The sequence below is a fragment of the Stenella coeruleoalba genome (genome assembly GCF_951394435.1).
Source record: "Stenella coeruleoalba genome assembly, chromosome: 1".
Classification (NCBI taxonomy): domain Eukaryota; kingdom Metazoa; phylum Chordata; class Mammalia; order Artiodactyla; family Delphinidae; genus Stenella; species Stenella coeruleoalba.
In genome coordinates, this window is record NC_137169.1 from 186,661,621 (window position 1) to 186,688,668 (window position 27,048).

The 27,048-nt window shown below is 34.8% G+C and overlaps 1 protein-coding gene across 2 annotated transcripts; it reads left to right on the plus strand.

Annotated features, from left to right (window-relative positions):
• CCDC181 (coiled-coil domain containing 181) lies at positions 1 to 26,778 on the plus strand. 2 transcript variants are annotated; one of them, XM_079923120.1, is made up of 6 exons: positions 1 to 86; positions 4,582 to 4,701; positions 7,222 to 8,172; positions 12,437 to 12,583; positions 24,130 to 24,284; positions 26,237 to 26,778. In XM_079923120.1, the coding sequence occupies exons 2-6, from the start codon at positions 4,585 to 4,587 to the stop codon at positions 26,397 to 26,399; spliced, it is 1,533 nt and encodes a 510-aa protein (XP_079779246.1). In that variant the 5' UTR covers positions 1 to 86; positions 4,582 to 4,584; the 3' UTR covers positions 26,400 to 26,778. The 2 variants fall into 2 exon arrangements, with proteins under 2 accessions (XP_079779246.1, XP_079779247.1); XM_079923121.1 differs by lacking the exon at positions 24,130 to 24,284.
• The last annotated feature ends 270 nt before the right edge of the window (positions 26,779 to 27,048 follow it).

Consider the following 27,048-nt stretch of genomic DNA (forward strand, 5'->3'; position numbering starts at 1 on the left):
TTAAATTTGAGTTTTCACATGGGTGAGATACTTTGTGAATAGAAAAGCGTATCTACTGGAGTCTTCAGGCAACCATTTATTTACAGGTCAGAACCATGTTTTTATGAAATTAAGGGAAAGCAGTGATGAATTGCATAGAAGTCTTACTCTAACAATTAGTTATGTAACTTAAACATCTTAAAATAATAAATTTCAAGATTCCTGATCTGAAAATAAAGCTGATTATCCTAAGGCATATGTGACTGTGAAAAATAGTGTTATTTATATAAGTGTTTTGGATCACAGTGAGTTTTAGTCTATTCTACATCATTCTTGGCACCCTTACTTTTTAAAACAATTTTTTTAAATTTATTTATTTTATTTATTTATTTTTGGCTGCGTTGGGTCTTCATTGCTGCGTGTGGGCTTTCTCTAGTTGCGGCGAGCGAGGGCTACTCTTCCTTGTGGTGCGTGGGCTTCTCATTGTCATGGCTTCTCTTGTTGCGGAGCACGGGCTCTGTGCACGCAGGCTTCGGTAGTTGTGGCACATGGGCTCAGTAGTTGTGGCTCACGGGCTCTAGAGCACAGGCTCAGTAGTTGTGGTGCTCGGGCTTAGCTGCTCCGTGGCGTGTAGGATCTTCCCGGACCAGGGCTTGAACCCGTGTCCCCTGCATTGGCAGGCGGATTCTTAACCACTACACCACCAGGGAAGCCCCAGCACCCTTACTTTTAATTGGTAGGTAAGTAGACAAAACAGTTTGCGTGATTTAGCCAGTTTTGCAGCTTAGGGAGTGATAAATAAACTCACTCTGAAACATTGATTTGTTTTCTTCAGGTCACTTCAAAATATTCCTCTCAACCTCTGATTTCCAAATTATTGAGACATTACTTTGAGTCCTTTAAGAAAGTCCATTTCCTATTTTTAGCTTAAAAGAAATAAGTATCTAGAAAGATACAGTCCAACTAATACATTAGAAATAGTTATAATTATCCAGTTGAATAATTGAGTTGAATAATTAACACTCAGTGTGCCTAAAACTAATTTTGTCTTGAGAGGGAAGGGGAAGGAATATTAAGAACTCTGCAGAGGAAAGGTGGTGACATTTAAATGAGATAGACTTCAGAATTTAAGTCTTGAACTCAGTTATTCAGACACTGATAATTTATCTTAGAGTAAAAGCATTACCATGGTACTGTGCATTTGTTTTTACATTCTCTTGCATTTCATAAGTCGGCACTTATTTGCTAATTTGCTTCTTGTAGTAAAAGTTAAAATAAACCTTAAGGGTCATCTAGCTCAATCATTTGTCCAAAGTTTCAGTCTCCTTTGAAACACTCTTGCGGTGATTATCTTCTGAGCTATGTAGAAACATTTGATCAACAGGGAACGCAGCTCACTTCAGGGCAAGTTTGAAAATGTAAATTCTGTCTTACATTGTGGAAAAATTTGCCCCTGAGTTTCTAGTCCTTGGTACTAGTCTTACTGTTTGAAATAATGCAAGTCCAACCCTCCTTTACATGGTTACCATTTAAATATTGTAAAGCAGTTGTCATGACTCTCCTTTAGGAGATTTCTCTTCTGTGGGCTAACATTCTGAGGGTTTTCAAGTATTCCTCAGAATACTGGCTTTAAGGCATTTTATTCTCATAACCTGCCTTCTTCCCTTCTCCTTGTCTTTTATTTCCCTGTCTCCTGGTTTACCAACCTCTGAATGTGTTCCAGCTTGTCTTTTGTTCTCTAAACTGTAACAAACTGCATACAGAGCTTCGTATGTTATCTGTACCTCAGCCAGGTCTCAGCCTTGGAACCCATTTATGTTTTTGTCCTCATCATTTTTTTTCTAATTGATGTACACTTGATTTACAATGTTGTGTTAGTTTCTGGTGTACAGCAAAGTGATTCATATATTCTTTTTCATATTCTTTTCCATTATGGTTTATCACAGGATATTGAATATAGTTCCCTGTGCTATACAGTAGGACCTTGTTGCTTAACAGTAAGACCTTGTTGTTTATCTGTTTTATATATAGTACTTTGTATCTGCTAATCCCAAACTCCTAATTTATCCCTCTCTTACCCCCTTTCCCCTTTGGTAACCAAAAGTTTGTTTTGTATGTCTGTGAGTTTGTTTCTGTTTCATAAATAAGTTCATTTGTGTCATATTTTAGGTTCCACGTACAAGTGATCTCATATGGTACTTGTCTTCCTCCTTCTGACTTACTTCACTTAGTATGATAATCTCCAAGTCCATCCATGTTGCTGCAAATGGCATTATTTCATTCTTTTTTATGGTTGAGTAATAATATTCCATTGTGTATATATACACACCACATCTTCTTTATCCATTCATCTGTTGATAGACATTTAGGTTGCTTCCATGTTTTGGTTATTGTAAATAGTGCTGCTGTGAACATTGGGGTGCATGTATCTATTTGAATTATCTCATCCTTTTAACTCATTTTGAACATACTGTGCACTAAAACCTATCAAAACTTTTTCACACGTAGTGTTATCTATTCTCTTAGCTAGTGCTTGTACAGCTAGTGGAAAGATGGTCTCCCACATGCTTTCATTATCATTTGGTGGTGAACAGTAGAAGGAAAAAAATGTAAATCTTGCTTTAGTAAAACTGGCACCAGGTTAGGTAGTCTGGTCAAACATTTAGGGAGAATAAAGTGAAGCTAATGGCCACAACAGAGTTTGATGTTTTATGTTTATCAAATCAAACATAATTTCTCTCATTTTGTATCTTAAAAAATGCACCTAGGGCTTCCCTGGTGGCGCAGTGGTTGAGAGTCCACCTGCCAATGCAGGGGACACGGGTTCGTGCCCCGGTCCGGGAAGATCCCACATGCCGCGGAGTGGCTGGGCCCGTGAGCCATGGCTGCTGGGCCTGCGCGTCCACAGCCTGTGCTCCGCGGCGGGAGAGGCCACAACAGTGAGAGGCCCGCGTACCGCAAAAAAACAAAACAAAACAAAAAAAAATGTACCTAGATTTAATGTGTGCTTGACATCTGTACTTTCTACTTCCAAAAAAGGTTTTAGGCAACCTATTCTTGGTGTAGGAGCAAGAGAAGGCAGGTATAGAAACAAGGTCCCAGGTGTTTGGGGCCCTGAAGATCATAGTTCTACAGTTATTTTGAAACTGGACCTAAAATTCTAGGTATATTTATAGAGCATTGCTCTTTTTGTTTAAGTCAATAGTGGAACGTATGCAGATTATTGCTGTATATTTCTACCTTTGGCTATTTCATGACAATTAGATCCACATAAACAATTTTCCCTCAACCATTTTCTTTTTGAAAAGAAAATATGACATCAAATTGATGCCTTCTCACTTCTTCTAGACCCTTCTCCAGGAGCACATTTATGTTCAGGCCACACTGGAAAATTCCATGCACTTCTGTGTTGCTTCTTCCTCATGCTGTTCTCTTGTCTGGGATAATGATGAACTCTCGTACTCATTATTCAAAACCCATCTCATTTTTTCCTTGATATTTCCAATTTTAAGCGAAGTTAGTTGCTTTTTTATTCTTCTTTCCACAGTCCTTTATAATATACCTTTTCCCTACTTATCTACATTTTCAATTTATGTTTTTTATCTACATTTTAAATGTATGTATTTTGTTTATGTTTGTCTTCTGTATCAGGGCTCAAGAGCATATTTTATAATTTTTATAGGAATATCGTAGGTGTTCAACAAATATTTGTCAAAATTGCAGTACATATTCACACATGTATATAGTATGCTCACACACATAAAGGCACGTTATAGGTAAAGATTAAAATGCTTCCATCATTTGAAAAGTTATGGACCAAAAAATTAGGACTTGGAACTGACCTCAATTTGCAGTTAACTTTAGTTTTTTCATAAAAATGGCTGAATGGTATTTTCATAAAAAGTTTTATACCATTTTCACAAACATTTATTAACTGTCATCTGCATTCTTATTTCTTGTCACTGCCTTCCAGATAGTACTAGGCATCACAGTTTGTTTTTTATGAAAAAGATATATGTTAGTTTGAATTGACAACAGTTTGACTTCTCTGGAAATTAGTATTTACTATAACTGAGAGTCAGTTGTTACATAGTTAAAAAAACTCTCAGATCACAAATTATAATTATGCTATATAAATTACCAGAAGGACTGAGAAACTGAGGATGAGAGTTAATATAATTGTTTTTATTTGAATATGAGAAAATGTGAACGAGTGAGACTAAAAAGCTGATTCATCAGCTTGTACCTGGACAAGGAGTTTTAATGATTGGTAGGGATGTGGAAAATCCTTCTCTAAGCCTCAGATAGTTTTCTTATCCACCTTTTTTAGTCTCCTCGTAAATAGGGTGTCAGGAATTGCGGGGAGGTGGAATGGTTGTTAGGAGTGGTACACCTAGAAAATGTCTGGCCTTTTTAAGTCTCTCTTTTAGGATATGCTGATATGTTTATTCTGAACATTCCATAATTTGTGTTTCTGTGTTTAATTAGCTTACCTTTAACATTAAAGGTAAGCTAATTAAGCATACTCCATACTACCCCTAAAGTGGACATGACGTACACCTTATCTCTTTTAATCTTATAACATTATTCTTTAACAAACAGAAAATGGATGAAAATCAAGAAACTGATTCAAAAGGTAGTGAAGAATATGAAGATGACTTTGAAAAGGACCTGGAATGGTTGATTAATGAAAAAGAAGAAAATGGTGCCAGCGTAATAGAGGTATATATAAATTGCCAACAGAGTTCATAGTAATTATATTAACAAAGCGTTTTGTAGTTCTTGAGGCGTTTCACATATATTATCTCATCTAAACCTCACAAAATTCCTTTGATATACATAGAGCAAGTGTAATTATCCCCATCTTAGAGATGAGAAAATTGAGGTGTGGAGAGTTTAAACATTCTAAGGCATAGGGCTAATTAGTGAGAGAACAGCGATTAAATTAACACTTAATAAAGCCAAAATTATAATTAAAAATTAAAATTATAATTTACATAATATAAATAATTTATTGCATCAAAAGTAAAATACATTTAATTTCTACTTTATATGAACCTGGGTAAAATCATGGGTTTATTCTTTTAATATACATGAAAAATAAAGCAAATCCTCAAAAACATGGTCTTCAGCTAATATTGGAAACCTTAAGAGTGAATTTTAGGGGAATGAATATATGGAAAAAAGTAAAAGGTCAAAGACTGAGCCATAGGAATATTTGTAGGAAAAAGTGGATCCATTAAACATGATTCCGTACTATTTATCAGACATGTAGAAGGGAAGTCCAGGAAAATGAACCAGTTCCTGGTTCACAGAAGGTTCCTTCTTTCTCTCTTTACATAGATACAGTGTGTATGTGTATCCATATATAATATATCTGTGTGTATATATATATATGCATATGTATTGACACTAATTATATATGTGTATTACAATAGATAATATGTAATTATTATGTATAATATAATTATTGTCAATAAATAGGGAAGTAATAAAGAAAAGGACCAAGATGGGGATAAGAAAAGGTGACTTTAGAGGGACGTTGATCAGAGTAGTTACAACAGAAGCCAGATTTCAGAGAGTTAAGGAAAAGAATATGAGGAAATGAAGGCAGCAGGTTTTACATCACAACTGTCTCTTAGTTCCTTTTTGCTTTCTTATGCAATGGAGAAGACAGATGGGATAGATGATATTTGGAAATGGCAACAGAGTCAAAAGTGAAGACTTTTCCAAGATGACTTTTACATGGCAGTTTTATGCATCTTTAACAAAAAAATAATCAGAATGAGTAGAGGTAGAGATACCCAGAGCAATAATGCTGAACCAAGGTCTCATGACTAGAAGAGTGTGAGAGCCACAGCACAGGGTAATAGAATTAGAGAAGTGATAATGATAATTCATTGTTTTACTTCTTTATTCATTCATTCAACAAAAAGTAATGATCACCTGCCATGTGTCAGAGGCTGTTCTAAGTGCTGAGGATACAGCAGTGGTCAAAACAGTGCTGTGATGAGTCTTGCTCATTCTGGTGGATTATTACAATCACTTTTTCCTTTGAGGCTGGTAGGAAAGATGGATGACAGAGCTTGAAACAGGGGTGAGGGTCGGGGGATGATTTTACTGTAGTGGGTTTTACAAAGAAGTGAAAGCTAAAGGAGAATTTGGAAACAGATACTATAGAAATGAGCCAGAGAATCAAATACAGCTAAAAAGAAAAATTACAAGGCAGAGGTCTTAGTTAGTCTTAGTTGTTTGGTAGTCATTTTAGGGGACCAGGTTTATTTACTTATTGGACATCCAGCAGTGTTGTGCAGGTTAGGAAGAGAAGGCTGTTAGAAATGGTGACTGAGCTAGTAAAAGAGGAAGGGAATTTTAAGGGGTTGAAGAGAGCAGAAAAGGGTAGCTCCCATGGAACTCTTTCAGGAGGAGAGAATTGTCTGAGAAAGAGAAAAAATTATATATTTTAGGGGCAAAGTGTTTGGTAGGTGAGGATACATGTTTGGAGGAGAGATGCTAGGTAAGAAACCATTAGTTAGAAACAGATGTGGAGCAGGGTTTTGTGATGTGATAATGCTGGTTTACGGTTCATGTGGAATTACATTTTTTAAAAAAGTAAGGCCAAGTTATATAATGGTGTTTAACGTAGATTATTGGAGCCTCTGAAGATAGCTGAGGAAAGAGAATCTGATCCAGAGCTAAAACTTGACCTGATATTTGGGTATAGGTCCTGCAGAAAATAGCAGCAACACTAATCTGAAAAGATTATAGGAACCTCAAAATTATTAGGACTTGACCAAAGGCACTGACCTTGTAATGGTCCTGGGGAGAAAGATATCTTTTTGAAAAATACAAATATTACAGGAGAAAACATTTTAAAATATATTCTTCTGAAACTGTAAAGGGAGGAAAATTTTATAGAGGGAGGAATATTAAAATAATATTGTACTATTTGTAGGTACATTTTTATACATTGGCATAAAATTAAAAAAAAATAACCAGTCTAGTACTTAGCAACATCAAATTCAAATTAGAGTTAAATTTTTCCTGATGTGCTTTTCCCTTGGGGTGCTCATAAATATGAATTAGAAAATTATGAGTGAAGTATGAGCAGGAAGCATGTAAATTTTCCCACTTATAAAATAAGTTACATGAGCATGAAAATCCATTTTGGATTGTCTACATATAAATGGACAAAAGAGTCTCAATTTTTACTGAAAATGAATCTCATCTCTGTTTTTCTAGAAGGTTTGTGGGAATGAAGAGAATATTAACCAAGGCTTAAAAGGGAATGAAACAGAAATAGAACATTCCAAGCAGCTTTCTGATTCTGACAGATCTTTCAAGGATGAGGTTTCATCAATAAGAAATGACTTCATTTCTGTACCGAGTATTCAACCTTTGGATCCCATATCAGATTCAGACAGTGAAAACTCTTTACAGGAATCCAAACTAGAAAGCCAGCAAGACCTGGAGGAGGAAGAGGATGAGGAAGTAAGGAGATATATTATGGAGAAAATTATACAAGCCAACAAGCTTCTACAAAATCAAGAACCTGTGAATGATAAAAGGGAAAGAAAACTTAAATTCAAAGACAAATTAGTTGATTTGGAAGTTCCTCCTCTGGAAGACACTGATACTTACAAAAATTATCTTGAAAATGAAAGTAATGTGTCTGGAAAACTGTCTCAGTTATGTATTTCCAATGAATTTGCACAAGAAAATGTGCTCCTGTCGCCTACTGATGGAAATTCTGAAGAAAACAAGGATAGGAAAATACTAGTAGAGAGAGATGGAAAGTTTGAACTTCTGAATTTACAAGACATTGAGAGTCAGGGGTTTTTGCCCCCCATTAATAATGCTAATTATACAGAAAATGAGCCTCAGCAGTTGTCACCCAGATCTCCCAATTTATCTGTCAGTGGAGTCAAGAAAGAAGAGCCAATAGCAAAAATTCATGCTCTGGCTCACTCATCAACAGAAGAGCAAATGGCTTATATCCCTCAGCCACCACCCAACCCCAAGACTCATCCAGGTTCTGCTGCCAACTCAGAGCGAAGTAAGGGGAATGGAAAATCTAGTCATAGGACACGGTCTGCAGATGTATCTCCAGTGACCTCAACATACTGTCTCTCTCCTCAACAGAAAGAACTGCAAAAACGACTAGAACAAAAGAGAGAAAAGCTAAAGAGAGAGGTGAGAGCACAAGTGGGCATTATATTGAAAGTAGAATATGTTTTTATGTTTCATAAATGCTGTAGGAATTGAAATGGTTCTTCAAATTATTTGATATATCTACTTGCTTATTTTGTTTTTCTTTTGTTAGATTAAGTGGTTAAGTATTAAGCATCTGTATTTATGGAACAAGCACCATGATTACCTTGGTCCTTTCTGGTAAGCATCACAAAAGCATAGTAATGAATGACCCGTGTTAGAGCTAGAGGAGACCTCAGTGATGACCTCATCTGATCCTTTCATTTTAAAGGTGAGGCTCAGAGAAGTTAAGTGACTGCTGAAAGTAATCTTGTTATGAGGTAGGTGAAAATCAGACGTCAGATGAAAAAATGAAGGCACAAATTTGTTGGGGTTTAGGAGGCAACAGGTGGGACTGGATTATGTTCTCTGGAGTGTGTGTGTGTGTGTGTGTGTGTGTGTGTGTGTGTGTGTGTGTGTGTGTATTTCAAATATCTTCCAGGCCTACTGATGGAAGAAATTTTCACATATTGAGGTATGGGGAAGTCATTCTGGCTTATACATGATTTGTCTTGAACTTTATGCTAACTAGAACAGCCTGTCTTATGGCCTGTAAAGCATACATTGTACATCTCCTTTCGCCATTAAAGAAAACAAAGAATGTATTTACCAGATTGCTTAGAATGTCCACTTTGAAGATAGGATAAATGCTCCCCCACTTCCTATGACACCAATGCTAATACTCCTTTGAAGATGAGGTTCCCTACCCAGACACCAAGATCATACTGACTTACTGTGTACATGTTAATCTGTCTCTTTTGAAACCTTGAAGGGATGTACCCCTCTCACGCTTGATGTTTGTTCTTTGTTCTGACAAGATATAAAACTGTGGTCCAAGCATCCAAAATGGCACTGGGTGGCCGTTGTGGATGTGGTTTCAGATGTGTTCCTGTATCGCCGAGAACTTGAATTTTCTGAACTGTATCAAACTCAAGTATATCAGCAGACTTTCCAAAATAGTATCTGCCAGCTGCAACCTTATGCTCTCAAGGTCTCCCCTTGAGATACCATTTCAGATACCAACCGATCCTTGCTTAACAAGCACCGTTATTTCTTGCCAGCTTCAATCCTGGTTCTTGACAAACAACTTATGTAACTTTGCAGTTTTTGCTAATATATATGCCTCCCCCATTTTGTAGTCCAGTGGAACACAATTCAAGTGCTTCTTGAATTTATGTCTCCTGGGCTATAGTCCTTAGTTTGGCTGGAATAAAACTCTTTTCTATTCCTATTACAGATTATTTTCGTCAACACTACAGTTCCTTGATTTCAGGGGTTTTAGTTTTAGATTAAGAATAGAACCTCATAACCTAAATGAAATGTCTCCAAAATGCCATACAGAATCCAAAATTATTATTTTGGGATTTTTTTTCTTGCTCTTATAATTGAAAATTCTAGGTATTAAAACTGGGGGATTTTCTCTAAATTACCTAAATCAGCACCCTGGTTCTCTGTTTTACTGGATACCTGATAGCATGAAGCTGAAACATATAAAATGTCTAACTGTAAATACCAAACTGCAACAGAATCACAGTTAATAGAACCTTACAATTAGAAGAAACCTTAAAGATTATTTTGCAGGTGAGAAAACTATAGTCGAGATAGTTTAAATAACTTTATTGAAGTCCCTCAACTTGTCTGTAGCGAAGTCAAAATCCCAGTTTTCTTGTCATTTGTTGAGAAACGGTATATTTTCTACTTATGTAGGAAATTACCATGGAAATTTCTGGCATTCAAATCAAACTCACATTAGCAGAAAAAGATAAAAAAATGAAGTTAGTAAGAACGTGTAACCTATAGCACACTCAGGTAGGAATCTGAAAGGGTGAATACTTAATAAAATTTTGCTTACTTGGGTACTGAACTCTAGCAGTCAGACTCAGCTTACTTGGTTCAGGTATATAATAGGTACTTAAAAGGATCTGTTAACTCAGAACTTCATGATAACACAAAAGAATTTGTTGAGAATAACTGAACTATATGTTTGCTGTACACACACATGCATCTATATGTGTATTTGTGTATATACTTCTGTAAAAGTTATGTAGGAGTTTTTATATAATTTCAGTGTCTTTTCACTAATGAATTAACGGTAATCTTTAACTGGTATGACCGATGGATAGTTCTGTTTTTCTTTTGATCCTCTTTTTTAGATGTCAAACACTCTGTTTTGGGATATACTTTTCTCATGTCAGGATCCTCATAACTAAATTTCCCTTTGCTTATGTACTTGCTGAAGGCATTGTCTTTAAGTGCTAAGACTTTAAAATATTTTTAGTTGGTTTCAGGGGAAGGCTTTCCTTTTTTATGCCCAGCAAAATATTTGCTGGGTTGGGCAGCTATACTCCATCTCTCTACATTAAGTGCATCATTTCACTGTTCTCTTTGGCAACTGTAGTATCTGTGCTTTGGCTGATATCTTCTGTATAATCCAGATGTTCCATCTGGAAAAATAATTGTCTTACAATGCTGTCTATATTCATGCAAGGCATCCAAAATCCTTTTGGTAAAAATGAACTTAAATATAAAATTTAATACTTAATAAATTCACATATTATATAATGTAAGCTCCTTTAGGGCTTAGAAAATAGTATACTGGCATTTTAAAAGACATTTTATACTGTTAATTGGATAGAACTTTTCCTTTCCTTCCTATATGTTGTTCAATCAAAAAGAATTAGAAGGGCTTGCTATATTGTCAAAATGTAAGGAAAGAACTCTGAATTCCATTGTTTAAAAACAGTTTAAACATGTATTCTATAATTCAGTTTATTTCCATGCTAAAATTTTAGTATTGGAAGAGACTTAAGAGCTTGTTAATACAACTTCATCTTATAGATGAGAATACTGAGTTAAGTGGTTTGCCCAAATTGACATATTATGATGGCAGTATGATTGTTAATCAGACCTCCTAACTTCTAGCTTGGTGCTCTTTCCACTGTGACATGCTGCTTTGTTCCCAGTAACTATTTTATAACTCTTCATAATTGGTTTATACTTAAACCAGTGAGGTACTCTCACTTCTAGTTTAAGTAACTCTCTTTTATAACATTAGTTGAATAATGCAGTTATAAAGTGCATTTTGTTCTCATAGTTAACTAATTACTTATTTTTCTGATAGCAGAAATGTTACTTTATGATTATACAGTAGTTGAAAATATTTTTAAACATTATATAAAAAAATCTCAAACATATACAAAGGTACAATTAACCCCTGTGTCTCCATTACCCAGATTCAAAAGTCATTGAGACTTTGGCATATTTGTTTCATCTCTTCCTTTTTTGGCTGAGGTATTTTTTTTAAATTAATTATTTATTTATTTTTGGCTGTGTTGGGTCTTCGTTGCTGTGCACGGGCTTTCTCTAGTTGCGGCAAGCTGGGGCTACTCTTCGTTGCGGTGCATGGGCTTCTCATTGCGGAGGCTTCTCTTGTTGCGGAGCATGGGCTCTAGGCGCACGGGCTTCAGTAGTTGCAGCGCGTGGGCTCAGTAGTTGTGGCTCACGGGCTCAAGAGTGCAGGCTCAGTAGTTGTGGCACACGGGCTTAGTTGCTCCACGGCATGTGGGACCTTCCCGGACCAGGGATCGAACCCACGTCCCCTGCATTGGCAGGTGGGTTCTTAAGCACTGTGCCACCAGGGAAGTCCCTGGCTGAGGTATTTTTAAAGCAAGTCCTAGACAGCCCATCATTGCTACTTGTGCACTTCAGAAGTGATTGTACATGTGAGAAAGAAAATGATTATAGCATTTTGTTTTGTAACCACAATGCCATGTATCACAATTATCAAATTTAACAAAAATGTAAAAAATTTTAAGACATTTATAGTGCTTCTATAGACCCCATGTAGTGCTTGTAGAGTGTGGTGTTTTTTTTCTCTTTTGCACAGCTGCAATTTGGGGAGTTAAATACCAAGAGTAAACTAGGAAGTGAAGGAGAGATCCAAGGAATTCTTGAACAGCATGTTGTATAATGTAGATCTATGTAATTGTAGACTTTATCTTGACAATTTAATTTATCTGAAAAGTCTTCATTTTTTTCCCTAAGCAAATTAGAGGTCCTGTTTTTTAGGGAGGCCCAATTTACAGATGGAAATTTTTAGGGGCAGGGAATCCTAATTTCAGACCTCAAAATGTATCTCTCTACTTTGATAACACATATATAATTTTATTAATTTTTCATTAATGTGTTTGGATATTCCTTCCACCAGGAAGAACAAAGGAAAATAGAAGAAGAGAAAGAAAAGAAAAAAGAGAATGACATGGTGTTTAAAGCATGGTTGCAAAAGAAGAGAGAGCAGGTCCTAGAAATGAGGAGAATTCAGCGAGCAAAGCAAATTGAAGACATGAACAGTAGAGTAAGTAAAACTCTGTGAAAAACAAGTTCATACAGATATGAAAGCTGAATTTATTTATAGAAGGGAGGCTATCAGACTAAAAACCTATGGAAGAAGTAGAAAAAGTGGTCCAAGAACTACCCTTGCTAAAGATGCCACATGCAGATGACTTATAATTAAATTCTAAGAAGACTTGTAAAAATCAAATGGTTCCTATTTTATTCAAACATTTATAGCACAGAAAAAGGAAAGCTACCAATTCATTTTTTTAAGATAGTATAACTTTGATATTTAAATAGGAGGACAATGCACACAAAAACCCTATAGACTGGTCTCACTTAAGAGTAGATGTATAGAAATCTTACGTGAAAACTAACAAAGACATCAAATTATTTAATTTTTTAAAGTTCAAAATATACAAAAAACCCAAGAGAAAGTAAAAAAATCACCTATATCCATACTATTTAAAAAATGTATGTAAAGTAAAAATTGAAAATTCAATTCTAAGCCCTTCTAGGCTCATCCCCTAGTGGTAACCACTTTTAACAGTGTGCCGCAAATCCTTCCAGGTCTTATTTATATTTACATGTTTATCTGCTAAAAATTTATTATATGGTTTGATTTTTTTTCACTCATTCATCAAGGAAATATTTCTAGATCATTACATTTAGATCTCTCTTTTCAAATAGGTGTATGATATTCTACTCTTCAGAGGTAACTTAATTTATTAAACCATTCCTCATTTGTACATATTTAGATTGGTTCTAATACTGCTCTATTAATTAACAGTGCTGTTGTGAACATGTGCATTCTGTAGGAGAACATCAGTATTCTGTAGGAGAGTTTCTTGGAAATTTATGACTTACTGGATGTCCAGAATGAAAGCTGTGGTTAAACATGCAAAATTAACCTCCTAAAAGGTCGTATCAGTTTATAGTCCCTCCAGCAGTATGGAAGAGTGAATGTTTAACACATCCTGTCTAACATTGTACATAGTTTATTTTCTTAATTTTTCTTCGAATTAATAATATACATTATTATTGTATACGAGCATGTGTGTATTCTGTGAATTTCCTATTTATAGTCCTTTTTTGTTTTATTTTTCTTATTGCATTGTATATTAGAGATTTTAATCCTTTGTCTATTATGTCTGCGCACGGTTTTCCTAGGCTGACAAAATGATATATTTTTACATTTATTTACATTTATTATGCCATTTGTAGAAATTTTTAGCTTTTAAAATCTTGGGATGGACGGTACCTTTTAAGGTAGTAGACCTGAAACCACAAACTAAAAGAGAAAATATTGAGAAATTTGACTGCAACTGTATAATAAAATAATACTATGCTATAACCAAGTAGGGTTTATTTTAGGAAGGAAATTATGGACCAATAATAACAAATTTATTAATATATTCAGTACATAATAGGTAGATAAAGGAGAATTTATGGTTATCTTGAAAGATATAGAAAGAGTATTTACTAGTATTTATTATAATTTATTTTTAAGTATTTCTAATAAAATGTGGGTTACAATATAAATACCATCTTAGGAAATACTATAGGCATACCCATTAAAGTCAGAGATAGGTAAGGCTCCCCTCTATAATAATAATTTTATTCTGGGAGTTCTATCCAATTTATTAAGAGAAAGGGAAATGAGGTATAAGTATTAGCAAAGTGGTCTTTTATATTATAAATATACAAAAATTTATAGTCTTTCTGTATTCCAACAAAAACCTCATAGAAAAATATAAAAGGGGAAGGAATATAGGCATATATAACAAACTTTGAGCTGAACAGGAATGTGTAAGACCTCCATGGAGCGTCTTTGCAGGGGACCAAAAAGGTGAATTTGGTAAATGAAAATAAATATAATATTCCTAGATGGGGGGAAAATATTATAAATATATGAGTTATTTGCTAAATGAAAACAAATATGATACTCCTATAATATTCCTGGATGAATGAACTAAATATTACAAAGGTTTGGGTTCCTCCAAATTTATCTTTATATTTAATGTAATATCCATTAAAAGCTGATTAGGACTTTTAAATTGTCATAATTGTTAGTGTTACTATTAATATTTATATTATTAAAGCAAAACTTTTGAATTTTCCAATAAAAAAATGGGCAAAGGATATGTATAATAAGTTCAAATAATATGGATAAATATAGTTGTCCATAATATATGAGAGCAAGATACAAATTTGGTAGAGTCAAAGAAATGCCAATTTAAATTTGTTCATGTATTCGATAGATTTTTTTTTAACTGCTTACTATATGACAGGTGCTATTCTAGGCACAGCATGGAAAAAATAGGTTTATTTTTAATTAATTAATTAATTTGTTTGAGCTGGGTCTTATTTGTGCCAGGTGGGCTCCTTAGTTGCAGCTCGAGGGCTCCATAGTTGCAGCTTGCCGGCTCCTTAGTTGTGGCATGTGGGCTCCTTAGTTGTGGCTTGCCAACTCCTTAGTTGAGGCACACGGGCTCATTAGTTGTGGCAGGCGAACTCTTAGTTGCGGCATGCCTGTGGGATCTAGTTCCCTGACCAGGGGTTGAACCCAAGCCCCCTGAATTGGGAGCATGGAGTCTTAACCACTGCACCACCAGGGAAGTCCCACAAAAATAGGTTTAGTCGATGTTTTATAACGCTCATCTAGTAGGGATTGAAAAAAAAAATTTTAAGTCTCAATGTAAAATAAATTTATAATTATAAATAGTGATGAATGCTATGAAAGAAAGGAGCTATGAGAGATCATAATGGGGGCAATAAGTGTATCAGGAAAGATTTTTCTGATGAGTAAAGTAGAAGTAGAAATTAGGCCAAGGATTAGAGGAATTTGTTTTAAGCCAGGAGAACATGTGAGAATGCCTGAGACAGGAACTAACTTGGTGAGTTTGAGAGGATCCAGAAAGTGAGCAGGAATCAGATCATGTGGCATGTTGGGGTCTATAAATTTGTATTTAATCCTGTTATGGGAAGCCATTGAGATTATTTAAACAGAGGAGTGATATATTAGATTTGCAGTTCCACAAGATCACTCTGACTGCCATGCTGTGAATGGATTGGAGGGGGCAAGAACAGATATGCGGAGAGCAGTTAGAAAGCATATATAGTTGTCTAGGTGAGAAATGATGGTGACTTGGGATAGAATTATAACAGCAGAGAGAGAAAGAAAGAGAGATGTGAAATGTGATATTTGTTTTAGGGTATTAATTGAAGGAACTTCATAATTAACTAGATATGTGAGTGAGGAAGAATGAGGTGTAAAGAGAATACACCAGGTTTCTCTTCTGAGCAACTTGGTGGATGATGGTGCCACTCACTGGAGCAGTAGAAAAGATACTGATTGGGGGAAATTATCATTTCAATTGTTGAGTTTGAAGTATCTACAAAACTTTCAGGTAAAGATGTTGAAGACTGACTGAAGAAATGTGTGTGGTATTCAGGACAGAGGTTGGGACTGGAAATATGAATGAGAAGATTAGTGATTTCAAAGATGTGGATGTGGATGTGGCTATTGGAGTGGGTGGCAAGTGCAGTGAAGAAAGGCGTAGAAAATGAAAAAATGAAAAATCTGTGAGGCTGGATGTCGAGTGGCTCATTCATTTGGTTATAAGTGTTAACTTGGGATTAGGATGGAGAGGTACATTGAGCCGGTTGTGACCAGAGATTGTTAGAGTAATATAGTCAAATAATATAAATATCAAAGGAGCATGGCTTTACTTAAGAGTAGAGAAGAAGAAGTTCTCTACTCTTCAGGAGTCCTGAAGAAGTGTGAAGGAATAAAGAGTATATTAACTTCTTCACCAGACCTCTGAAGTACTTGAAGTATGGCAAAAAAATGCAGCTTCCATTTGAGAGAGAAAAGCTGTGTCTTAACGGGAGAATCAGGATTTGGGTAAGAAAAGAGGTTTAAGGCCAGGGTCCTAGCAATGGTTTGGGAGAATGAGGGTTGTTTGGAAGTCTTTATATTATTGAATGGGAATTATAGAGAAGAAACTAAAAAGATTTTGGATGGAGTAAAGGAATTCGAGATTGGGTAGGTTAGAAGGATAGCACATTACTGTAGTATTTAAGAGTAAAGAAATTGAGAGGAGCTTACGTTTCAATCACTGACCAAGAAAAACCCCTGTGACAGCTCTGCTGATAATTTCCCAGGGGATGACGGACCTTCAGGCCTCATGGCATTCAGCCTAATGTTATATTTTTATTGGGCATTTGTAAAAATAAATGTATACCTTAATTTTCTATTGTGTTCTATTTAGAGATAATAAAACTTTGAATTGTATTCGCTAAAAACATGAGCCACATTGAACATAATTTAAATTTTTTGGTTAGAAGATATCATGGTTATATATTTCCCTTTGGAATTTTAATTTTTTGCTATATTTTAAGTCTGTCTCAAAAATTAACTTTAGCTAGAAATTATATCATAAACAAATAATATTCTGAAGAACTTCTGTGAACTTTGTCTCTGCTGAAGCCGAGCTATAGTATACTTTGGCAGTTGATTAATTTGGCTTATTAATGCATTGTGATAATAAGTGTATTTTGCTGGTCACTTCTGTGGGATATTTTGTATAATGTGAGTCATAGTTTCCAGAAAATATCTTTACAATATATAGATTGTAGAATGACCTATTTTACATTGAATTAAAAATGCTTTTAGGTGATGGAATTTTTATTGCCATTTAAGGAAAAATAGCTAAAAATGTCTTTCCATCTTTGTAATGAGCTTTGCTTCTCTTGGTCAGTGTTATATATAAATGATACGTGTGCACTGTATGTATATACAGACATATGCAAGCATATGTATGCATGTCATCACTCTATCTAGGTGAACTCTCCGTGGACACTTGCATACATTTTGTATTCTACATTTGGATGTTGTGTTGTATTAATGTCAATGGGCTGAAGTTGGTCCATAATGTTGTTTAAATCTTCTATATCCTTACTGTTTTCCCCCTCTTTGTTCTATGAAGCACTGAGAAAGTTATGTTAAACTATCATTGTGTACCTGTCTGTTTCCCTTCTAGTTCCATTGGGTTTTGCTTCATATTTTTAAAAGTTTCATGTGTATGCATTTACAAATTTATGTCTTCCTGATTGAATGACATTTTCACATTATGAGTCCCTCTTATCTTGAAATCTACTTTGCCTGATGTTAATGAAGTCACAGTAACCTTCTTTAACATTTGCATATGTTATAGCTTATTTCATATTTTAATTTCAATTTATCTGTCTTTATATTTGAAGAGTTACTTGTACAAACAGCATATATTTGGATCTTTTAATCCAGAAATTTGTTACTTTTAACAGGAGTTCATTTATATTTAATTATAATTATTGGTAAGGGTAGGTTTTAAGTTTACCATCTTGATATTTGTTTTCTATTTGTTCCATTTGTTTTTAACTCCATTATTCATCTTTTTTCTGCCTTCTTACAGAGATTAATCAAGTATTTAAAAAAATTACATTTTATTTTCTTATTGGCTTTTAGTTATACCTCTGAATTATTTTTGAAATCATTGCTTTAGGGATTATGATATGTATACCCTAAATCTTTATCAGAAATAGATTGTTTTTGAAGTTTTTTTTTAATTTGATATGGAATTTGGGGTTGACAGTTTTTTTTATTTTTCCTTTCAGCACTTTACATATGGTGTTCAGTGGTTTTCTTGCATCCATTGTTTCTAATTAGAAGTCAGTTGTAATTCTTATCACTGTCCCTTTGTATGAAATGTTTTTTCTGTGGCTACTTTAAACCTTTTCTGATGTGAATTTCAGCAGTTGAGTAGATGTGTGACTCTCTTTGAATTTGACTAACTTGGGCTTTGCTGAGCTTCTTGTATCTGTAGGTTGATGTTTTATACCAAATTTGGGAAATTTTTGGCCACTATTTTTACAAATATTTTTTTCTGCCCTATTATCTTTCTCTTATTATTCTGGAAATCCAGTTTTACATATGATAGAATACTTGCTGTTATCTCAGATGTTACTAAGGTCGTGTTTGTTAAAACATTTTTTCTTTTTTCAGCTTGCATAATTTCTATTGATCTATCTTCTGGCATTGACATCACTTAGGCTATGTCCAATCTACTGTTAAGCTCATTCAGGGAATTTAGGTTGTTTTTTGTCTTTTAAGTTTCTATTTCTTTGTGTGTGTGTGTGTGTGTGTGTGTGTGTGTGTGTGTGTGTGTGTGTGTGTGTGTGATCTTTTTTTTTTAGTTATATTGAAATATAATTAATAAATAAAATTGTAAGATAAAATGTACAACATGATTTGATACACATATACATTATTAAAGGATTCCCCCCATTAAGTTGATTAACATATACATCACCTCCCCCCTTTTTGGAGAAAAGATTTAAGTTCTACTCTCTTGGCAAATTTCACTTATATAATACAATGTTATCAACTATACTCACCATATTATACATTAGATCCTCAGACTTTTTTCACCTTATAACTGAAAGTTTGTACCATTTTACCAACTTCTCCCTATTTCTCCCAACCCCCCAGTTCCTCATAACCACCACTCTCCATTTGTCTATGAACTAGACTTTTTTTTAAGTTTCCACATGTAAATGGTTCTATGCAGTATTTGTTTCTGTCTGGCATATTTCACTTATAATAATGCCCTCCAGGTTCAGGTTCATCCATGTTATTGCAAGTTATAGAATTTCCTTCTTTTTTAAGGCTGAATAATATTCGTGTGTGTGCGTGCATGTGTGTGTGTGACATTTCTTGCTCCATTCATTCATCTACAGACACTTAGGTTGTTTTCATACTTTGTCTATTGTGAATAATGATGCAACGAATATGGGAGTGCCGATATCTCTTCTAGATAATTTTTTTTTCCTTTGGATATATACCCACAAGTGTGTTTGCTGGATCATATAATGATTCTATTTTTAATTTATTGAGGAACCTCCACACCGTTTACCATAATGGCTATACCAGATTACATCCCCACCAACCATGCACAAAGGTTCCCTTTCTCCACATCCTTGCCAGCATTTGTTTTCTCTTGTCTTTTTTGATAATAGCCATCCGAACATGTATGAGATGATATCTCATGGTGGTTTTTGTTTGCATTTTCCTGATGATGAGTGATGTGGAGCATGTTTTCATGTACATGTTGGCCATTTATATATCTTATTTGGAAAAATGTCCATTTACGTCCTTTGCCTATTTTATAATTGGGCTTTTTTCTTTTTTTCTATTGAATTATATGAATTCCTTGTATATTTTGGATATAACCCCTTATTGGACATATAGTTTGAAAATATTTTATCTCAGTCAGTAGGTTGCCTCTTCATTTTGTTGAAAGTTCCCTTTGCTGATCACAAGCTTTTTAGTTTGATGTAGTCCCATTTAAAAATTATTGCTTATGCTGTCTTTGTTTTGCTATCAAATCCAAAAAGTCATTTCTAAAAACAATGCTAAGGAGCTTATCCTTGATATTTCTTTTTAGGAGTTGTACTGTTTCAGGTCTTACACACAGTCTTTAATCCATATTGAGTTGATTTTTGTGTATGGTGTAAGATAGGTGTTCAGTTTCAGTTTTTTGTATGTAGCAATTCAGTTTTACCAATTTCATCTGTTGAAAAGACTGTCCTTTCCTCATTGTTATTTTTGGTTGCTTTGTTGAAAATTAATTACCATATATGCACGCGTTGATTTCGGGCTCTCTGTTCTGCTTCATTGATCTATGTATCTATTCTGCCAGTACTATAGTGTTTGATTACTTTAGCTTTATAATATAGTTTAAATTCAGGAAGTGTGATGCTTCCAGCTTTGTTCTTCTTTCTCAAGATTACATTGGATATTTGGATCTTGTACAAATTTTAGGACTTTTTTCTATTTTTGTGAAAAATTCCACTGGATTTTTTATGGGGATTATAATGAATTTTTAGATTATATGGCCAATTTTTAAATAGTATGGACATTTTAACAGTATTAGTTTTTCGAGTCCGTGAGCATGGAATATCTTTCCATTCATTTGTGTCTTCTTCAATTTCTTTCATCAATGTCTTTTTGTTTTCAGCATATAGATCTTTCACCTCCTTAGTTAAATTTATTTCTAAGTACACATTTCATTCTTTGTGATGCTATTTTATTTATTTATTTATTTATTTATTTTGCGGTACGCGGGCCTCTCACTCTTGTGGCGTCTCCCGTTGAGGAGCACAGGCTCTGGACGTGCAGGCTCAGCGGCCATGGCTCACAGGCTCAGCCGCTCTGCAGTATGTGGGATCTTCCCAGACTGCAGCACGAACCCGTGTCCCCTGCATCGGCAGGCGGACTCTCAACCACTGCGCCACCAGGGAAGCCCTGTGATGCTATTTTAAAAGGGCTTATTTAATTAATTTTCTTTCAGATAGATTGTTGTTACTGTATAGAAACACAACTGATTTTTTAATATTGATTTTATATCCTGCAACTTTACTGAATTGGTTTATTAGTTCTAACATTTTTAGGGTGGTGAAGTCTTTAGGGTTTCTATATCATATAGAATAATATAATAATATCATGTAATCTGCAAATAGAGCAGTTTTACTTCTTCCTTTCTAATTTGAATGCCTTTTATTTCTTTTTCTTGTCTGATTGCTCCAGATAGGACTTCCAATACTGTGTTGAATAAAAGTGGTGAGAATGGGCATCCTTGTCTTGCTCCTGATATTAGAGGAAAAGCTTTCAGCTTTTCACTATTGTGTTTGATGTTAGCTGTGGACTTGTGATATATAGCCTTTATTATGTTGAGGTATATTCTCTTTATACCCAATTTCTTGAGAGATTTTATCATGAAAAGATATTTTGTCAAATGCTTTTTTGCATCTATCCAGATAATCATATGATTTTTATCTTTCGTTTTGTTAATGTGTATAGCACTGACTGATTTGTAGATTTGAACCATCCTTACATCTCTGGAAAATCCCACCTGATCATGGTGTATGATCCTTTCTAATATACTGCTGAATTAGCTTTTCTAATATTACACTGAGTATTCTTACATCGCTGTTCATATTGGCCTCTAATTTTGTTTTCATGTAGTGTCCTTGTCTGGCTTTGGTATCACATTATGCTGGCCTCATAAAATGGGTTGGAAGTGTTTTCTCCTCTTCTGTTTATTGGAAGAGTTTGAGAAGGATTGGTATTAATTTTTCTGTTGATTTTCTAGAAGCCCTCTGGTCTTGGCTTTTGTTTTTGGGAGATTTTTGATTACTGATTCAATTTCATTACTAGTAATCAGACTATTCACATTTTCTCTTTCTTCCTGATTCAGTCTCGGTAGGTTGTATGTTTCTAGGAATTTATTCATTTCTTCTGGGTTTTACAGTTTGTTGGTTTATAGTTGTTCATAATCGTCTTTTATGATCCTTTGTATTTCTGTACTATTAGTTGTAATGTCTCCTTTTTCATTTATAATTTTATTAATTTGAGTCCTCTCTCTTTTGGTAAGTCTAGGTAAATGTTTGTCTAGTTATCTTTTTAAGAAATCAGCTTTTAGTTTCTTTGATCTTTTCTATTGTCTTTTTAGTTTCTGTTGTATTTATTTACACTCTGATCTTTGTTATTTTCTTCCTTCTACTAACTTTTGGCTTCATTTATATCTCTTTTTCTAATTACACCTCAGGTGTAAAGTTAGGTTGGCTTTTTGATCTCACCTTCTTAGAACTGTCTTTGTTGCATCCCATACGTGTTGGTATGTTGTACTTCCCTTTTCATTTGTGTCAGGCTATTTTTTGACTTCCCATCTGTTTTTTTCCTTTGACCCATTGGTTGCTCAGGAGCCTGTTAATCTCCACATATTTGTGAATTTTCCAGTTTTCTTCTTGCGGTGGATTTTTTCTATTTACTGGACATGCCAAGTATAATCCCTTCTCAGAACCTTTGCCCTGTTACCATTGCTTGAAATACTCTTTTTCCAGATATCCCATAAATGGTTCCCTCACTTTCTGTCTATTGATAAATACCATCCTTTCTCCTCACCTCTCCCATTATTACTCTCTCTGACATATCAATCAGTCAATCAATCATATATTTTCATCTCCTTATCTTGAACAACACTGCCCTATACAATTTTCTGTGATGATGGTAATATTCTATATCTGCAGCGTCCAATAAAGTAGCCACTAGCCATAATGTGACTATTAAGTATTTGAATGTGACTGTCTAATTTTATTTAATTTAAGTAGCTACATGTGACTAGTGACTCTTTATTGTATAGTGCAGGTATGGAATGTATGAGAAAGGGAGGCTTGTTTTTTTTTTTTCTTTTTTTTTTTTGCGGTACGCGGGCCTCTCACTGCTGTGGCCTTTTTTTTTTTTTTCTTTGATGCATCCCGGTAGCTATGTGCATGTAGATACTCTGTGTAGTAGATATTCTGTAAATAGCTGTTGAATAAATAGATGAACAGTGATACCCATCAATCCTGTTTATCTCTGAATTCTTAACTCTTTTAATCTATAATTGCGGACTGAACGCTTTTTAGTCATCTCCAGACATTCCCAAACTTTAGGTGTTCAGCAATGGTCCTGTAGGTCCATGGGACCTCCTCACAAAGTTCTGCATTATACATCAAAGATCCTAAATTGTATAAATTATATAAATTAGACTGAAGCATACTGGGCTATATGGGTTACAGATAAAGGAAAATGCAAGGTGTAGGAGGTGGTCTTCTCTATCACAGAGTTCATATTTGGTGAAAGTATTAATTGAATGAATCTTTTCCTTTTGTGTTCTAGCCAGGCATCCATGTGAGTCATGCTTTTCCCAAGAGTAAAGAGCCCCAAATCTTTCCCTTTGCTCTCTTTATTCTCCCAAATAAGAGCTCTTTCAGCTATCCCTGAATATAGTATCCATCATGAAGTTTGAAGAACCATACAATAAGCTGCTCCCACTAGCCCATTCTTATGACAAAATCCTCATGGCTGTTATCCTTATGAAAAAGTTCTTATAGTTGAAAATCCTCATTGCCACACTCCATAATAATAATTACAGTTTTGGAGATGGGCTTGGCAGTTAGATGCTCTTAAAACTTAAAAACGAAAGTAGAATTTAAAAGAAAGTTTGAATAACACAAATGTTGGGTCATTGGTTTTCAATTCCAGTGGAGCTTCCATGGAGCTTCCTTCAGGAATTGATACCAAGACCTCAACTCACTCATACTGCCTATCCCCAACATTTCTTCAGCCATGTTTTATGTGTATGTGCCATTGTGCAAAATTATTTTATTTGTCAAAGGGCTCAACTTTGAAAAGTTTGCAAATCACTGCATCTAGCCCTTCATTTATTGATTACCTCAGTAAGACTTTTGAAAGAAGCCAGAGGGCAGTGAGTTCAATGTTGAATTTTCTGACAAAAGGGTAATCAATGTTGCTGGTTCAAAGGTCATGTATTTGGTTTGGATGCAAGGAGCACAGGTAATGAGATTGGTATTATTATGAAAAATTGGTGAGTAGGACATGTGTTCCTATAGGGTCTTATAGGCAGGGGCTCAAAAAGTAGTTTTGGTTTCTTTAAATTAAGCAAAGGTTGTTTTTGTAAGTAGCAGGAAAACAGAGATCCACAGCAAGCTTTTCGATTATGGCTTAAAAAAAAGCACGAAGAACAGTTGAAAGAAAGAAAGATAGAAGAACTGCGAAAGCAAGAGGAATGCTTATTCTTCTTTAAAGGAACAGAAGGCCGTGAAAGGGCCTTTAAACAGTAAGTCAAAGGCAGGGCATTTTTCCCCCTTCCTCATGGTCATTTTAGAAAGTTATATAGTCAATAAAACTTAAAAAAATTGATCTCATTACATACCTATTCAATTTTAAAGCCACAGTTTTAACAATATGTGAGAAAATTCTTTAACTCCATACTTTGCGTAATACCTATACCATTTTTTCAAGGTAGTTTTCAATACTAAAATTGTTTCTTATGGCACCAGTGTGATAACCTTTGATAGCTTACCATTGATTGGTTGATTGATTTGTTCATTTCTTAGAGAAATAGGCCAGAGATTGGTTACAGCTTCTCCTACACAGTCCTCAGGAAAACTTAACAAAGAGTTGCATTTACCAATAAATATTTTTCTGTAAAGAAAAGCAGTCAGGCTGAGGAGGAAGATCTGTACAGACCAAATGAAAAGGAGATTTGGACACATATTTTGGTAACTTAAGGCAAACCTGGTCTCCCTTCAGTTGCCTGGGTAAGAGTCTGTATTACCCGGTTTATTCTGAGGAAACAGACCTGGCTTCAAAATTTTGCCAGCATACCTTGGGAGAGGGAGTGAATATTGTGTCCAGTTGTTTGAAGCTCACTTCTTTCTTTCTTTTCTATCTTTTTTGCTATCTTTCTCTTTTTTAGTTTCTTTGCCTCTTTCTTTCCTTTCCTTCTTTAAAAAATATACATATCCTTTTATTATAATAGATGCAGTGAATGTGCATTGTGGAAATGGAGGGGAATAAACTCACATTTTCATCACCCAGGAATCACTATTGTTAGCACTGTACTGCATAACTTCTAGATATTTCTCTGTACATATATTTACAGTTTTAAAATATAAATTGAGATCATACTGTATATCCTGTTGTGCAATCTGCTTATTTTTGTTAATGAGCTCATCTAATATCCAACCTATAACCATTTTTTTCCCAATCGACCCCTAAATGACTACAGTTAATTTGCTCAAACTGATATCCAATTTCAAAACCACACAACATTAGATTATGAGGTTTCTTAAGTCTCTTTTATACTAATGCAGTTATTTATTTGTCTGGATTTATTTCTGAAAAAATTATATATATACACACACACCACGTACACACTTTCATACCAGAGATGTGAGTATACAGTTAGTTTTTTTTTTTTTTTTTTTTGCGGTACGCGGGCCTCTCATTGTTGTGGCCTCTCCCGTTGCGGAGCACAGGCTCCGGACGCGCAGGCTCAGCGGCCATGGCTCACGGGCCCAGCCGCTCCGCGGCATGTGGGATCTTCCCGGGCCGGGGCACGAACCCGTGTCCCCTGCATCGGCAGGCGGACTCTCAACCACTGCGCCACCAGGGAAGCCCTACAGTTATTTTTAATGTTATTTTACCTAAGCAAGTTTTATAGACAAATTTGTTAGAATGTGGACGCTTCCTTCACCCTTTTTGATGTTTCTTATGCTTAGGCTTATTTTTCCATTTTAAGGGAGAACTATTTTATGCACTGAAAAGCAAGAGCTCTATAATTTCTCCACCAAGAAGAGCAAGGAGACATTTCTGCATGCTGGTATTCTGCATGCTGCTTAAGTAATGTTGTAGAATACAGTTAGTTGCAAAAAATAAGTTATTTGGTATCTATCAAATACTTATTTGCTTAGAAAATCATATTTTAAAAGGTAGGACCTATGTCACGTAAAATAGTGTGTTTATTACTTAAAAAAGTTTTTTTAGTTGGCAGTTTCCTTATTAGACAAACTTAATTTCAAACATTTGATTCTAAATGTGACTATGCTTCCTTGTATGAGCCTTTGGTATAAGCCTGAAATTTTTCAGTTCATACTAATTTGTGTTATGAACAGAGCTTTTTAATCTAAAGAAATCGAATTTCCTTTGTCTGTAGTAATAACTTTATAGCATGAAGAGTATATTCAGGTTGGTACTCAACAGGTCTGTTCATGTCTTTTTCTACAGATGGCTAAGAAGGAAACGGATAGAAAAACTAGCAGAGCAGCAAGCTGTCAAAGAAAGAACTAGACAGCTCCGACTGGAAGCAAAGCATTCTAAACAGTTACAGTACCACCTATATAATATGTCAGAAGCCAAATCTTTTCGTTTTACTGATCATTACAGCTGAAGGTATCTATTAAATACTTCATTTGGAAGCTGCTGTCCTCAAAATTTTCGATATCATTTCTTATGGCCTGTGTGCTTTGGTCATACTCTAAATTATGGAAATGCTATTTATCTTTTGGTAATGTTGATAGTGAATTTATCTTATTTCTTTTAACACTAGAGCAAAATAAATTTCTTCTCTCATAGCATTGTAATGTGTTATACCACCTCTTAGTCCATGCAAAAAATTGAGCAACAAATAAACTGTACATTCCTTTACTTCTAAATTATTTTAACATGTCTAGCTGGAACGGACACAAAAAAGGGACAGATATCTATTATTAGTTTCTGTTATCATTTTAAAAAAAATGCAATAGAACATTTCATAAGGCAGGAGGAGTGACCTCTTAAACAAGCCTGGTTCAAGGCCTGATACAAAGTCCTAATTATGTCAGATTTGAATTTGAATACCTATGGCAAGCTAAACAGTAGGTTAGGCCTACTTCCACGTGTTCTTTAAAAAAAAAAAAGATAGTAACAATTATGTATCCTATTTTGGGTATGTTATACAAAATTATCCAGCTCTTATTGAGAGTTTATATAATGTGCCTGTTGTAAATGCTTTGCATAAATAATTTGACCTAATCCTTATAACAACCCTATTAGTCTTG

Excerpts from the sequence above, each read along its gene's own strand:
- CCDC181 (XM_079923120.1), top strand. The coding sequence starts at position 4,585 with ATGGATGAAAATCAAGAAACTGATTCAAAAGGTAGTGAAGAATATGAA. Across the intron at positions 4,702-7,221 it reads ATGGTGCCAGCGTAATAGAG|AAGGTTTGTGGGAATGAAGA; the intron begins GTATATATAAAT and ends CTGTTTTTCTAG. Across the intron at positions 12,584-24,129 it reads TTGAAGACATGAACAGTAGA|CAGGAAAACAGAGATCCACA; the intron begins GTAAGTAAAACT and ends TTTTGTAAGTAG.